The sequence below is a fragment of the Syngnathoides biaculeatus genome, chromosome 4 (assembly GCF_019802595.1).
Source record: "Syngnathoides biaculeatus isolate LvHL_M chromosome 4, ASM1980259v1, whole genome shotgun sequence".
NCBI classification, from domain to species: Eukaryota; Metazoa; Chordata; class Actinopteri; order Syngnathiformes; family Syngnathidae; genus Syngnathoides; species Syngnathoides biaculeatus.
Genome location: NC_084643.1, coordinates 6,613,359 through 6,627,730, shown reverse-complemented (window position 1 = coordinate 6,627,730; position 14,372 = coordinate 6,613,359). Strand labels below are relative to the sequence as shown.

Genomic DNA, 14,372 nt, shown 5'->3' with positions numbered 1-14,372 from the left:
AAAAAGGGTGGTGCAGCCAAAAAAAGAAATAAAAAATCATCCAGGGACAAAAGGGCCGCTGCTCGATCACCACTACGGGTTTATCTGTGCACGTGCCTGAAAAATGTGTTTCATTTCATTTATTTACCCCAAATAAATATTTGTCTCCTTGTAAACACAGTGTGTCGTGATAAGCCGAAGCAAAGATCAGATCTGCCACAGTGCAAAAGGAGATGAGTTGAATGTTAATCGAACCTCGCGTCGTATAAACATTCCAGTCTGTTGTTTTGTGTCGTGTACAGTAGCTCGCTGAGCGGCCATCAATCTCATCAGGGGGAGCTGTTCACCCTCAGACCGAGCCTAAAACACACGAGTGCATCTGCTCACATTCATAAAAGCGAGGGAGGTCCCTAATTCCACAATAGCCTATAGGGCTTCAGGTTCATGTAGGAACCTGTCAGAGGGAAGACACATGTTTATGAATGAACACGCTGCCTACGGTGACTGCACGCCGGCGTTTTCACGTGCATCACTGCATTGCACGCCGTCTCGTGTGCAATTGTGGACAGGCGCACTCGAGTTTCACGTTTAAAAAAAAAAAAATCCCCCGGTGCGCACCTGACGAAGCCCGCGTCTTGCGACTATGCCCAAAGTGTGTCCCGTCAATGTGCTGTTTTTGTGCAAAGTGCCGGGAAATGACGGCCGCGCCGAATGCCAGCGGGCATTAGAAGAGCGAGCGGCCATCTGCCAGCCTCGCGAACTAGCAACCCCACCAGCTGCAGTCGCAAAACGCCCTAGCAAAGCAGGACATGCATGCAGCTTCTGACGTCTGCGGCCACACTGCGCTGCGAAGCCCACAAAGAACCGCGAGCGGAAACAATGCGAATGGAGCCCTCAAACGCCGAATAGCTCGATCGCTCGGCCGCCGCGCAGCCCTCCGGAGCACGTCGACTCACTTCGGATGACCGCTTTCCGCGTCCATTTCCCCGCCGCGTGGGAAAGGAAAAAAAAAAACCACGCCGAAAAGGGACTCATGCAGGGGCACTTTAATACCCCGACATGGCGACGGCAAGAAACGGAAGGGAGCTTTTTACCATTTTGGAAACCAGCGCGGATACAGAAAGTAGTGCGGCGTGCGACGGCCAAGAGTACACGCTAAATCTTTGCGGCGATGTGAAGTGGTTTGAAATTCCGTACAAAAAGCCGGACTCGGACGAGGAAGACGGAGCGCAGGACGAGGAGGAGGACGGAGGAGGAGAGGAGGACGAAGAAGAAGAGGAGGAGGACGGTGGCGGCGTCGGGGAGAATGGCTCCACGAGTGCACCGGCGACCGGGGGAGGCTGCAACATCATTTTGGTGACTGGGAGCAATGGACTCAAGCACGAAGAGGAGGACAACTCGGAGGAGTGCCACCATTCCACCTCCACTAACTGCTCCGACGCCACCTCGAACGACTCTGACCTCGATTTCTCCGATTTGGAGGAGGAGGAGGAGGAGCGAGCGAGCTTTCTCGGCTACGATGAAGACTTGTACGAGGACTGCGCGTCTCCGGACTTCTGGGGCGAACCGGACCAGGTGATTTCTATCGAGACTTTCAGTGCTTCCAGCGGCCCTCAGCACTCGCTGGGGGACGACGCCGAGCCCCGTGACTATTTCCGGATACTCTTCCCAGATTCGCTTTTTGAACACATGGTGGAACAAACAAACAACAACGCCCTCTACCGGCAGAGGAGGAGTGGCAAGACGGACCCGCACTGGCACCCGACCCACGACAGCGAGATGAGAGCCTACGTGGGCCTCAACATCCTCATGGGCGTCAATCAGCTGCCGGACAGCGGCATGTACTGGGCCAGCGACATTTTCATCGGCAACGCGGGCTTTAAGAAGACCATGACCGCCAGGCGCTTCGAGAAGCTCACCCAGTACCTCCAGCTGTGCGACAGGGAGGCCGAGCCCGTGCGGGGCGAGCGCGGCTACGACGGCCTCTTCAAGATCAGGCCTCTCCTGGACGTGCTGGACAACACCATGTGGGACGCGTACACGCCCAACCGCTGCCTGACCATAGACAAGAGCGCCCTCGTCACCAGAGCGCCGTCTTCGCCCACCCGCTCGGTGCCCGCCAAGCCCCTGAGGAAAGGCTTGAGCGTGTGGATGCTGTGCGACTCGCGCTCGGGCTACTGCCACCGGGCCAAGATTCACGTGGGCCGGCCCAGCGAGGACCAAGCGGTGGTGCTGCACGGGTACCGGGTGGTCACCTCGCTGGTGCGTGGCCTGGAGGGTCAGTACCACCACCTCTTCATGGACAGCTTGTACAACTCGGTGCCGCTCCTTCAGAGATTGCTCAAGGACGGATTCTACGCCTGCGGGCCCGCCCATTCGGGGCGCCGAGGTTTCCCCGAGGTCCTCCGCCCCCGAAATGTGGGCAAGCTCTCGCAGGGGGAGTTCTACCAGTGCCAGCGTGGCAACCTGGTCGCTACGGTGACACGGGACGTCAAGGTCATTAGCTGCCTGTCCACCAACTCGGCCCCGGGGATTGTGGGGATCAGTCCGGAAGAGGAGCCTAACTGCGAGATGGACGGCGAGGGGGACGGCGACGTCGCCGAGGGCTCGGCTGCGACGTTCGGCCTGCCGAAGCCGCTCCCCTTGCTCCTGTACCAGGAGAACATGAGGGGAGTGGAACTGTGCGACCGGCTGAGGGAGTGCTACCAGGTGGGCCGCCCGCACAGGAAGTGGTGGCGCTACTTCCTGTGGTTCTACGTCAACGTGTGCATCGTCAACGCCTACGTCCTCCTGAAGGAAAGCAGAGGGGGCGCGCCGGCGGCCGGCCTCAACGGCAAGCAGCTCACCCAGCACCACTTCCGGGCGCGCCTGGCCCAGCAGCTGATCGGAGACTACCAGGGGGCGAGGGGCATGGAGCGGGCCGCCCGGAAGAGGCACGCCGACTCGCCCATCGAGTACGGCCACCGGCTGGAGCGCATGTCCGAACGCTCGCGGCGCTGCAGGAACTGCACCAACAAGGGCCTGCGCCACGAGAGCGTGTTCGGCTGCAAGATATGCAACGTCCACCTATGCAGAGGGGGCTGCTTCTCTGAATTTCATAAATAAACAAAACAGTTTTTTTTTTTCTGTATAATCATCTCATCTCAAGGGATCGTTTTGTTTTTTTTTTTTTTGTTTTTAAAAAAATCAACCTGTATTAATTCCAAAGGCCACTCACTACCAGTGCACAGTATATTCATATCCACTTTTGAGCTAGTTAGAAATATTGCACGCATATAGAGACAATAAACAAAGTACTGTATTTGAAATAGTGTAGAATGTCGGGGCGCGTCGCCTTCTTGTAACACTGACTGAATTGCCTTGTCACCTTTTTTATATGTTTAAGGATTTTATATGAAAAAAAAAAACATTTCTGCACTTACATTAGATCAGACAGCTTTTACCATGGAACGTTTATCTCTCGTTTTTCAATAAATGCTCATTATGATGTACGTCTGATGGAATTGTCCGGTTTTGTGCACGTCGCGGAAAAGTCACTAATTATGAAGTATGCAAAATAACTTACATTTTTAACATAGGAACGGTTGCTGGTTTGAGTATGCAGCTGATGTGCCGACACGCTCGCAGCTTGGAACAATTAGTAACTGGGAAAAAAAAAAAAAAACAACGTCAGCCCTCTCCTGCCAGCAGACCGAGCAAAGGCCATTTTTGACACGGCGCCGCACGACGTCCAAACCCCCCAAAGAGTTTCTTAGCGGCATAAATCATATCTTGGGAGAGAATTTGTGCGTAAAATAGCGAATGAATGACAACAGCACACGGGCGTGATTGTAGTTTCTCTTCAATGACACCCTCAGAAAGGTGTTTAACAACCTTTTTTATGACTGCGCGTTGCTGAAGAAGTGCACTGCAGCATCCTGAAAGCTGTTTAATATTTTAGCCCACTTGTGTAGCGTAAAAAAAAAAAAACCATGTAACTCAAATATTTGAAGCAGCCGTAGAAATATGATGCAGTCCAGTTTTACACGACCGGATGTTGTTCAATTGTGCAATAGGTCAAAATGTTGTTTACCATGGAGGGTGGTCTTTATTTTGTGTAACCCCCCCCCCTTCCTCCCCAATGAGTTACATAAAAAAAATAATAATTTGCTTTCATATGCTTCTTGCTGGTAAAGGTACAAGAAAGCAGTAAAAAGAATGTTCATGATCATGGTAACCATCTTTTTTAATTGATTTGTCATGCCCGTATTGAGTATTGAAATTTTAGACGTGTAACATTTTTTCGAGAGTAATTTTGAAATCAAATAATGTATTTATATTAATATCTCTTAACGTTGTCTAAAACGACCTTGTTCTTCCACCAGTGCAGCTAAAACATTCATGAAGTGGCTTGTTCTTTATTTGCGATTCTTTCATGCACAAAAATCAAACAAAATGTTCTTTTACCTGGGTTATTAATAGAAAACCAATATATTTTCATGATATTTTTTTCATTTTTAGTGTGTGTGTGAAACCACAGAGATTGCATTAAAAAAAATGTACATTCTTGTTTGTGCTATTATCCATGGTTTCATATAAACGGTTTGTATAATTATAATAAATAAAATCACACTATGTCAAATAATATTGAATCCAATCCAGATTGCGAGCAATTTAAATTTCACCATAGGACAATAAATTCAACTCAGATGTATCGATGTCAAATGTCAACAAATTAATTCCTTCGTTCATTTCTCCTTAAATTTTGACCTTCACGGGGGCGACAAAGATCTTTTTAACTCGTTGATTTCAGAGATGGCAAATGTTTAAGCATCGGTGGAGGCTTCCAATCCTGTTTTCGATCACTTTTTAACCAAAATAGGAGCAGACTGAAATGCCGGATGCAGCTAAAACGGAGCCCCGGCTGGTTGCGATGCCCGCATTTTGCGGTTCTCCTTCCTCCCTCCGCAATTCCCAGGCCGGGAAAAGCGTTTTTCTTCAACTGGACGCCCATCCCGCTGATCTGCGGGAGCCCCGTTGGGGGGGGGGGGGGTTACCGTGGCAACGGCGGCCGGCTGAAGACTGGGAGACGCCAGCGGGCCCACATGGTTGTCATGGTACCGACTCTGGAGGTGGGAGGGACCAGAAACTGCCCCGCCCTACCCTTATTCCAAAAACCAGACACTGCACGTGTGTGAAAGAGAGAAACTGACTGCCTCCACGCTCCCTCCACGAGGAGCCAGAATTTCCAGGCGGGTTCTACTGCACTCCCAAAGATGTTCTCATGCAGTTGTAAGATTTAGAGACGAGACAAGGAAAGCCCGGTCAGGGGTGATCTCAATCCGTTCCTCACACGAGCTCCACGAGCTGCGTCAGAAAAGTTTCAGGTCCGGTGTCACAGATATTCCGCACGCTCTTTAGCCAAACATAGTTTCCACTCGTTCGCCTCTGCTCGCGTGGACTTAAGTGACATCCGTTTCTGAGCCCACGGGGTTTAATCCGACCTCTGTCGACCCTTTGCAGCTGGAACAAATGCAACTATCATGGGAGGTCTTGTCACATGGGTTTGGAGGGTGTTTATGGGAATTTTTGACCAGTCTTCCCGAGGCGTGTTTGTGAGGTCGCTGCTGTTGAACGTGAAGGCCTGGATGTCGGTCTTCGCTGTAACGGACCTTTCCGACTGGGGATCTTGAGCTCCGCCCCTTTATCTTACAGCTACCGTGTCCCACAAGCTTCCAAAATGACGACTGAACAGAACAGGTTTGAAGTTGATTCTCTAACGCGTATTCCAGATAATATTGCGGTATGGTTTTTTTTTTTTTTTTTTTTGCCAAATGCGTCAGACTTGTTCAAGAGAGTTCTACAGAGAGGTCTCAACTATTTCACGCAAGGATCTGTACACAGAATTAAGATTTTGGACGGAGCAGGACGCAATGTCAGAGTTACAGCGAAACGTTGGCCATCGATGCAAAAAGATGCATTTACGTCTCACTAACCCGACTCTTCGGCATAAAACATGACACACTTCAGTCAGCAGGTCAGTGATACAGTAACAAAGTGAAAGTTATTCACTTACCTTCGAACATGCAGCGTTGTGTTTGTTGATATTGTCCACAATTAGTTGTACGTGCGGTCTTCCGTGAGCCTTAATCCATCGTAGACACTTCGTCAATTGTGTTTTAGGCTTTGGAAAAGGTTATCAAAATCAACCGAGCGCCTTGTAACGTGGCAGCATATCTTTCATCAAAATTGCACGTTCCCCAAGTCCATCTGAAGACCATTTCCTTCGTAACATTAACTTTTCCAAGCGCACGCTACCGACAACCAGCATTGCTTGTAGGACAATATGGCGAGAGGGGCGTGTCAAGTCAGGGATTAAGACAATGCGGCTTGCTGATTGGCTATTATTGTACGAGTGATTGACAGGGCGGAAAGGTCCATTCATCACGAAGTTGCTCTATTGGGTTGAGGTCAGGACTATGCACAGGTGAGTCAAGATTACTCACCATAGCTCCAGTGAAAGCAACGCTGAATGCTTTAGTATAGAAAAGAAAACCTTTTCATGCTCCTAACATTGTGGGAACAGTTTTGGATGGTCCAGACCTGTTCCACCCGTCATTCCGGTGGCAAAGCCTCCGCCTCCGCGCCACCTGGCGTTCTTTTGTGCGCCATGGCAGCACGTGCTGTAGAAATTGCCTTCCAGGGATAAACTGTTGTTGAAGTGCCTAGCTCAAAGGAAGATATGTTGAACATTTTTTACCTTTTAACACTCACTACCAACACATTATTATCATTCCTCATTTTTGCGGCAATTAATCGGACCTCGCGGTTCATGTTGGCATGTAGGATTTAACAGATGCTTTTTTTCCCCCTCCTCGCTAACTAGCTAGGACACTATCTAAACTAGCTAAAGCTAAACTAAACTAAACTAGCTAAACTAACTAGCTAAATCATTTCAGTTTTTATCGAGAAAGCACCACTATCCACCGTTTGAAGTGGAATGAGAGAAGCTAGCTGTTGCGTCATGTGGATGTACTAATAATAAAGCCAAAATGCGGCAATACTAACACGCTAACTAAGCCTTGAAACATTGAGAGTAGAACTCAGGGTTAGAAAACCGCAACAACTGGTTTTAAGTGTTGGCTTTTTGTTTCCCGCACAACCACCTCACTGTCGGCATGTAATTACGTAATTCAAATAATTGACGCAAGTCATTTACGTAATTGCCCATCTGAGTTAATGTTCTTTTAATTGTGTGCAATAGCAGGACACTGCAGCGCATACAAAGCTTGAGCTGTTTTAAATTGCAAAAAACTCCTGAGCACAGGACACCGTCCATTTTGGGGTGGGGCAGTTGAACAAGCAAAGTGCGTCGACGCATGTATTGACGCAAGGACCAGCTTCGGTTAGTGACGATCTGAAACGTGTACGGCGTCACCACAGGTGAAACGACAAGAGCGCCGCGTCTTTGTTCAAATGATGAGTTCAATTACGTCGAAGCAGTTTGGATGAAAAGAGTGCAAACGGTGCCTCGGTGGGAAAAAATCCACAAGGTGGTTTTCAACTCGGAGTAGTGTGAACACACGGGTTGTTATTACGGTACAACTGCATGGGTATTTGTCCTTTAATAAACATCTGTGATGTCGTATTTAGCTTCTCATACAAACGCAAGCACACATAGACACGCCCACGACCACACACACAGATGCACAAACATTAAACAATATAGACTACATGTTATTTCTCACCATTCTCTGTGGCCGTTGCTAAATTTAGATTCAATGAAAAAAAAAAACAGTGACAAACAATTCGCTTAAGAAAATCAAAGTGCCCCAACCAGAAAGACGACTTTCACCTTTGGCGTATCGCAAACGTGCACCGTTCGTAGCTGTCGTCATTGGAACTATTTCCTCATTTCCTTCGTGCCGGTAAATTTCCACACCCTGATTCTGACATTTGGGGATAAATAAACAAAGAGAAGACGCAAACTCCACACGGGCGGGGCCGGGATCGAACCCAGGTCCTCAGAAATGTGAGGCCGAGGCTTTACCAGCTGATCTACCGTGCCGCACTAACTAATCAATGGATGAAAATAATACTACGTATTCACGTTAACGCTCGTGCAATTTGGTGCTTGCTCGGAGGTTTTCGGCGGATGGAAAATGCGCACAACGTTGCCGTTCGGTGCCAAGAAACAGACAAAGAGAAGAAAATAAATCACTTTCATATTCATGTCACTCCATTTACACATTTTGTGACGCTAATTTGAGACTTTCTTCGAGTGGAAGCTTCCACACTTTGCTTTTTGATGACATGGTTGGGATGATCCTGGTAGAATGACCAGAGGAAGTTTGATGTCTGGATCTCTTGCGAGTTGCCCTCCCAGCGTGACCTATAACCAAATGTAACTTATTATCATTATTAGCTCATTCATGCAAATGAAAGCGGTTTGAATCGGTAAGAGGAAACATTTGGAGCGCTTTTGTATGCAAAGCAGCAACCCGACCAAAAGGAATAAAAAAAAAAAAGATTAGGTTTCTAAAATGGGTTCAGTGAAAGATTACCTGGAGGTGAAAATACTGGTAAACGTTTCATAATGCTCTTCGTGATTATTGTTCCATCTCACAGTGAGTCCGGTTGCCAGAAACTCTCAAAGCGGTGAAAGTTGCAGTTCCAACTTTCTCGGACCTTGAGTTCAAGCGGTGATGGATGGAATTGTGATGTTTGCTTTTCTGTCATATCCACACATGGACACCTATTGTATTTATTGTGTGAAATGAAAATGAATCCTGTCCATCCATCCATCCATCCATCCATCTTCTTAGCCGCTTATCCTCACAAGGGTCGCGGGGAGTGCTGGATCCTATCACAGCTCTCAAGGGGCAGGAGGCGGGGTACACCCTGAACTGGTTGACAGCCAATCGCAGGGCACATAGAGTCAAACAGCCGGACTCAAAGTGACGTCTAGGGGCAATTTATTTGGAAGTAGATCAGAGCCACCGAGATTTGAATTTGAAATAGGATTTGAATTTGAGGCAGCATGGTGGCGCAGTTGGTAAGGCGTGGGCTTCACAGTTCTGAGGACCCGGGTTCGATCGTGGCCCAGCCCGTGTGGAGTTTGCATGTCCTGCATGGGTTTCTTCCGGGCCCTCCCGTTTCCTCCCAAACACATGCAACATTAATCGGACACTCTAAATTGCCCCAAGGTGTGATTGTGAGTGCGGCTGTTGTCTGTTTCCATGTGCCCTGCGATTGGCTGGCAACAAGTTCAGGGTGTACCCCGCCTCCTGCCCAATGACAGCTGGGGTAGGCCCCAGCACTCCTCGCGCCCCTTGTGAGGAAAAGCGGCAAAGAAAACGGATGCATGGATTTGGATTTGAATTCAGGAAATGTGCGCATCTTTCTCTAAAGAGCTGTTTTTCTATGGAAGTAAGATTAGTGCCACCGGGACTTGAATTTGAAATGTGGTGGGTTTGAATGTGAAAAAGGATTTGAATTTGATATGTTAAGTGACATACGCTGTCTGAAATTCAATAATTTGAAAATTTAAAAAGCAAATTATTGAATTTCAGACAGTGAATTACTGAATTTTAGACTGCAAATTACTGAATTTCAGAAAGCCAATTATTGAATTTCAGATACCGTATTTCATTTAACATTTCAAATTCATATCCCGTTGGCACTAATCTACTACCATAAATCTAGAGTGTCCTATAAATGTCACATGTTTTAGGGATGTGGGAGGAAACAGGAGTGCCCGGAGAAAAGCCACGCAGGCACGGGGAGAACATGCAAACACCACACAGTGAAGGACGGGATCGAACCCGGGTCCTCAGAACTGTGAGGCCAACGCTTTACCAGCTGCCCCACCGTGTCACCAAATCCTGTACATGTACCTTAAAATGTATTTTTCAAAAAATAAGACGGTAAAACCTTTGGCACGGATTAGCATCACATCAGTGTGATTTTATTGCTAAAATAGCATGGATGATTTCACCCGGCCAGCCAGCCAGCCGGCCAGCCCGCACACTTGCCCGAAGCTAACGGATGAGTTTGCACAGAAAAGGAGACCATCTAACTGATTAGTTGGAGTGGAGCTCAAATTTCGGATGACCTACATTTTTCTTTGCTTGATGCCACGCAGGAGGAATATATGGTCAGTTCATTATAACAAATGCAAATAAAGGGAAGTATCGTTGGGTCGGCTATTTTATTTTATTTTACTTTATTGAAGCATTTCAGGTTGATATGAAAAAATAAACTATCCTTTTTTCCCCTTTTTATTTCATCTTGCCACACACCCACACACACAAAAGACACACACAACGCTCATTAACGGCTGGTATGTAATAATTTTAGCTGGGTTAATGAATGGTACTCTGAAGGTTCATATTTTTAGCTTGCCTGGACTTTTAAAATAGATGGTCAAAAAGAAAATAGAAATGTTATTTTATGCTTAACATTTTATAAATGACATTTTGGCATTAGGGCTGTCACTTGCAAATATTTTTAGAATCCATTCGCGTATTGATGACTGATTACATAATTCAATGAAAATTTATTCCCAGTATTATATATATATATATATATTTTTTTTAACCACTAATGCATTTTATCTTCTTTTATGATTGGTGGATTTAAATCCTTAACCTGCCTATGTTGGCACTGAGTCCATGCTATAAATTTGGTGCACAGAATTTGAGACAACAAAATGCTAAACGGTTAGCAATCGCAATTAGCATTACCATGCTAGCTGTTGCCGTTTTGGGTTTAAAAAAAATGCCAGCTACCATTCAGATTAGCCATACATCATGTTATATGTACATTACACATCTAACTGTCTTAAAAATCTCTTAGATATAATTTTTGACAAATGTTATCAGTGTTGGGCAACACTGGTGGATTTAAATCCTTAAACTGCTTATGTTGGCACTGAGTCTATGCTATAAATTTAGTGCACAGAATTCGAGATAGTAAAATGCAAAACGGTTAGCAATCGCAATCAGCATTAGCATGCGAGCTGTTGCCATTTTGGGTTAACAAAAAATGCCAGCTACCATTCAGATTAGCCATACATTATGTTATACGTGCATTACACATCTAACTGTCGTAAAAAATCTCTTACAGATCCTCATTTTTGGCAAAGTTTGTCAGTGTTTGGCAACACTTGGCCCAACTGAAATAAATTTCTAAGCTAGACACAGGTGCCGGCGGTGCAAAAATGGTTCCAAGTGGAAGTTTTTAATTTTTTCATTTTTTTGGGCCATGGCCGAGCTTTGAGGCAGACTTTTTTTTTATGCCGATGTATTTTTGATGTAGACTTAGCAGAGTTATTTGATTTTTTTCGCCGGCCGGCTTCAGCACGTTATCGTTCTGAATCCACCCTTTGTAAACGAACTACGCTTTAGAGCCCACCGACTCGGCTTGCGGTCCAGGTTTCGACTCCATTCTGACTGAAATGAAGAACCGCGAGATGACGGGAACATTTTGTGACATTAAAACAATATAATTTCAGACGGTTCCAGGTAAGAGCATGGCAATTAATGAAATGTGTTGATTTTTTTTAATTACCTTGAGAGTATACTCGAGCTTGATCATGGAACAGTTGAAGAAGGTGGGGGAGAGCTGCGGGGGGATACTTAAAACATTACGGATGGTGCGACTGGTCCAAGCTGAGACAGACTCTCCTGTGCCGAAGAGGATCTCACTCGTGTGCACGGTCGTCGCGGCCCGAGCGACAAAGATTTGCTTCTCACAAAGGAAGAATTTGGGCGTTACCGCACTATTTGATCCGTTGATGACTTCAACAGAAACGTCCATCGTCTCACCTGAAGCGTGACGATTGCCGTTCAGAGTCGCGCGCAGGATTCATTTGACCCGGCGAGTGAAATGGACTCACCTTGCGTCAGTCCCATTTTCTCCGAAGTCACGTTCAACGTAACCTTTCCAGACCCACAAAAGGAAATTTTGGTTGCGCATTGCTGCTCCTGTTGCAACAAAGAATATCACTGGAATATTCTATTGATCGTTTTAACGAACTGCATACTTGAAGTACGACGATTGGCATTTCTGATTTGGCGGCAAAGGGGAACTCGGACTTGGTCCGAAACGGGAACTCGATCCTGGTTTTGTGTATCTTCCCGATTGACTGAGTAAGCTGAGCTTGTAAACTGTAGGTGATTCTGCCCCATTTCCCCTCATATGACGAAGGCATATCGCTGCAAAAAAATGAGTGGAAATCTTTTTATTTGATGAGCAAATGTTGCAACATAAGTATTGGCACATAACACCTCAGTCCATCTTGGATTTTACGGGCTAAAGAAGTTGATATTTCAATCGAGACATGTTTTTTTTCTTTTTTTTTCTCCATCTTTTTGTATTGTTTGGCATATAAAAAAGTGCTTTTCAATACTTGTCTTTTGTGTGTGTTATAAATAAAATTATGTGAAGATTCAGGATGTACTAAGCAAGCGACCCCAAATTTTTGATGAAATGTTACGTTCAGACTTCTGTCTACGTAATCATTAGAAAAGTACTCACATATTTGGAATCACAAAGGTAAAAGGATATACGCTTCTCCCTTGATGAATAATTTCTGAACCTTAAAAAGGAACACAAAAAAGGTCGATTGAATAGTATATAGCGCAATCTGTAATCATACATGTGATGAAAGATCTACTCTTCAGTCCTAAATAGTTGCTGCATTGGTGTAGTTTAGATGGAAATGACATAGATATGCAAAAGCCTTTAAGTAGGTTTGCTGACAAATATTAATATATATATATATATATATATAAATATATATATACAGTGAAGAAAATAAGTATTACACGACACAACAGGACTTGGTCAATGACCTGAAAAGAGCCGGGACCACCATTTCCAAGGTGACTGTTGATAATACACAGAGATGTCATAGTTTGAAATCTTGCATGGCACGGAACGTTGCCCTGCTTCAACCAGCACATGTCAAGGCCCGTCTTAAGTTTGCCAATGACCATTTGGATTATACACGGGAGTCATGGGAGAAAGTTTTGTGGTCAGATGAGACCAAAATGGAACTTTTCATCGTCACAATTCCACTAACCGTGTTTGGAGAAAGATAAATGATGAGTTCCATACCAAGAACACCATCCCTACTGTGAAGCATGGGGTGGTAGCATCATGTTTTGGGGGTGTTTTTGGGACAGAACGACTGCACTGTATTAAGGAGAGAATGATGTATTGTGAGATTTTGGGGAAGAACCGCTTTCCCTCAGTCAGAGCAATGAAGATGGGTCGTGGCTGGGTCTTTCAACATGACAATGACCCCAAGCACACAATCAGGGAAAACCAAGGAGTGGCTCCGTAAGAAGCACATCAAGGTTCTGGCGTGGCCTGGCCAGTCTCAAGACCTAAACCCAATAGAAAGTCTTTGGAGGGAGCTGAAACTCGGTGTGTCTGAGCGACAGCCCAGAAACCCGTCTGATCTCGAGAAGATCTGTGTGGAGGAGTGGGCCAAAATCCCTCCTGCAGTGTGTGCAACCCTGGTGAACAACTACAGGAAATGTTTGACCTCTGTAATTGCAAACAAAGGCTACTGTACCAAATATTAGCATTGGTTTTCTCAGTTGTTCATTATAATCAACTTTCAAAATTTAGAACACCGGATCCATCTGTAGTGTAATGAAAAAAAGAACTTGGGACAATTTAGACATAATATCTTCTCGTGTTTTACACACACACACACACACACACACACACACACACACACCACACACACACACACACACACACACACACACACACACACACACACACACAGAAACAAACTTTTTACATAAATACAAGTTTGGCCAGGGAGTTAACAATTTGGAGCGCACATTAGAAAGCACGCAATAATCGCCAAGAAAGAAAGAAAAAAAACATACAAACCGTCTCCTATCTTCTTATCCTGAAGAATGATGCGTTCCAAGCAGAAGTATTTCTTCTCATCTCGGTGGAGCACCGTGCTTGCTCCATCTTGACCGTACCATTTGACCTCCACGTTGCCTTTAGCTTTGACCGTCAAACTCTGCACTTTGGTGTCCTCGCCGGCCACCACAGTCACTCTTCCGGACAGGACGTCTCCGGAAGAGAACGTTCCCCGTTCGTTGACCTGATCGTAGTCCACAGAGAAATGCTTTAGAGACATGGCAAGGTCACACGTGTCACACCTTTTCTCGACGATATAGGACGGACGCAGGCAAGGGCCGGTCGGTCCGCGTACCTCGCTAAAAACTGGACTGGAACTGTGTCGCACGAGGTCGTGTGACAAGGCCGGCGGTGTCACATTCACCAAGGTAACTCGAGATCGCGCTTCATTCTCTAAAACAAAATACTTTGTATATTTATCATCCACTGAATGCATGTATATTCTTCAGAGCACATTTGTG

The 14,372-nt window shown here is 45.9% G+C and overlaps 2 protein-coding genes across 2 annotated transcripts; one reads left to right on the top strand and one right to left on the bottom strand.

Moving 5' to 3' along the window:
* The first annotated feature begins 1,038 nt into the window (after positions 1–1,038).
* LOC133500036 (piggyBac transposable element-derived protein 4-like) lies at positions 1,039–3,084 on the top strand. Its single transcript, XM_061818594.1, has 2 exons — positions 1,039–1,127; positions 1,347–3,084. The coding sequence occupies exons 1-2, from the start codon at positions 1,039–1,041 to the stop codon at positions 3,082–3,084; spliced, it is 1,827 nt and encodes a 608-aa protein (XP_061674578.1).
* Positions 3,085–8,001: 4,917 nt separating this feature from the next.
* Positions 8,002–14,131, bottom strand: LOC133500052 (arrestin domain-containing protein 3-like). Its single transcript, XM_061818613.1, has 6 exons — positions 13,873–14,131; positions 12,499–12,559; positions 12,005–12,176; positions 11,858–11,945; positions 11,530–11,786; positions 8,002–8,350 (listed from the first exon to the last, which is right to left on the bottom strand). The coding sequence occupies exons 1-6, from the start codon at positions 14,129–14,131 to the stop codon at positions 8,219–8,221; spliced, it is 969 nt and encodes a 322-aa protein (XP_061674597.1). The 3' UTR covers positions 8,002–8,218.
* Between the last annotated feature and the right edge of the window lie 241 nt (positions 14,132–14,372).

Bases quoted from the DNA above. Each gene is read 5' to 3' on its own strand.
- LOC133500052 (XM_061818613.1), bottom strand. From the start codon at position 14,131: ATGTCTCTAAAGCATTTCTCTGTGGACTACGATCAGGTCAACGAACGG. The intron at 12,560-13,872 runs GTTTGTATGTTT...TTCCTTTTTAAG, and splicing joins GGATAAGAAGATAGGAGACG to GTTCAGAAATTATTCATCAA. The intron at 8,351-11,529 runs GTAATTAAAAAA...ATTTGGTTATAG, and splicing joins AGCTCGAGTATACTCTCAAG to GTCACGCTGGGAGGGCAACT.
- LOC133500036 (XM_061818594.1), top strand. From the start codon at position 1,039: ATGGCGACGGCAAGAAACGGAAGGGAGCTTTTTACCATTTTGGAAACC. The intron at 1,128-1,346 runs GTACACGCTAAA...GGTGACTGGGAG, and splicing joins GCGGCGTGCGACGGCCAAGA to CAATGGACTCAAGCACGAAG.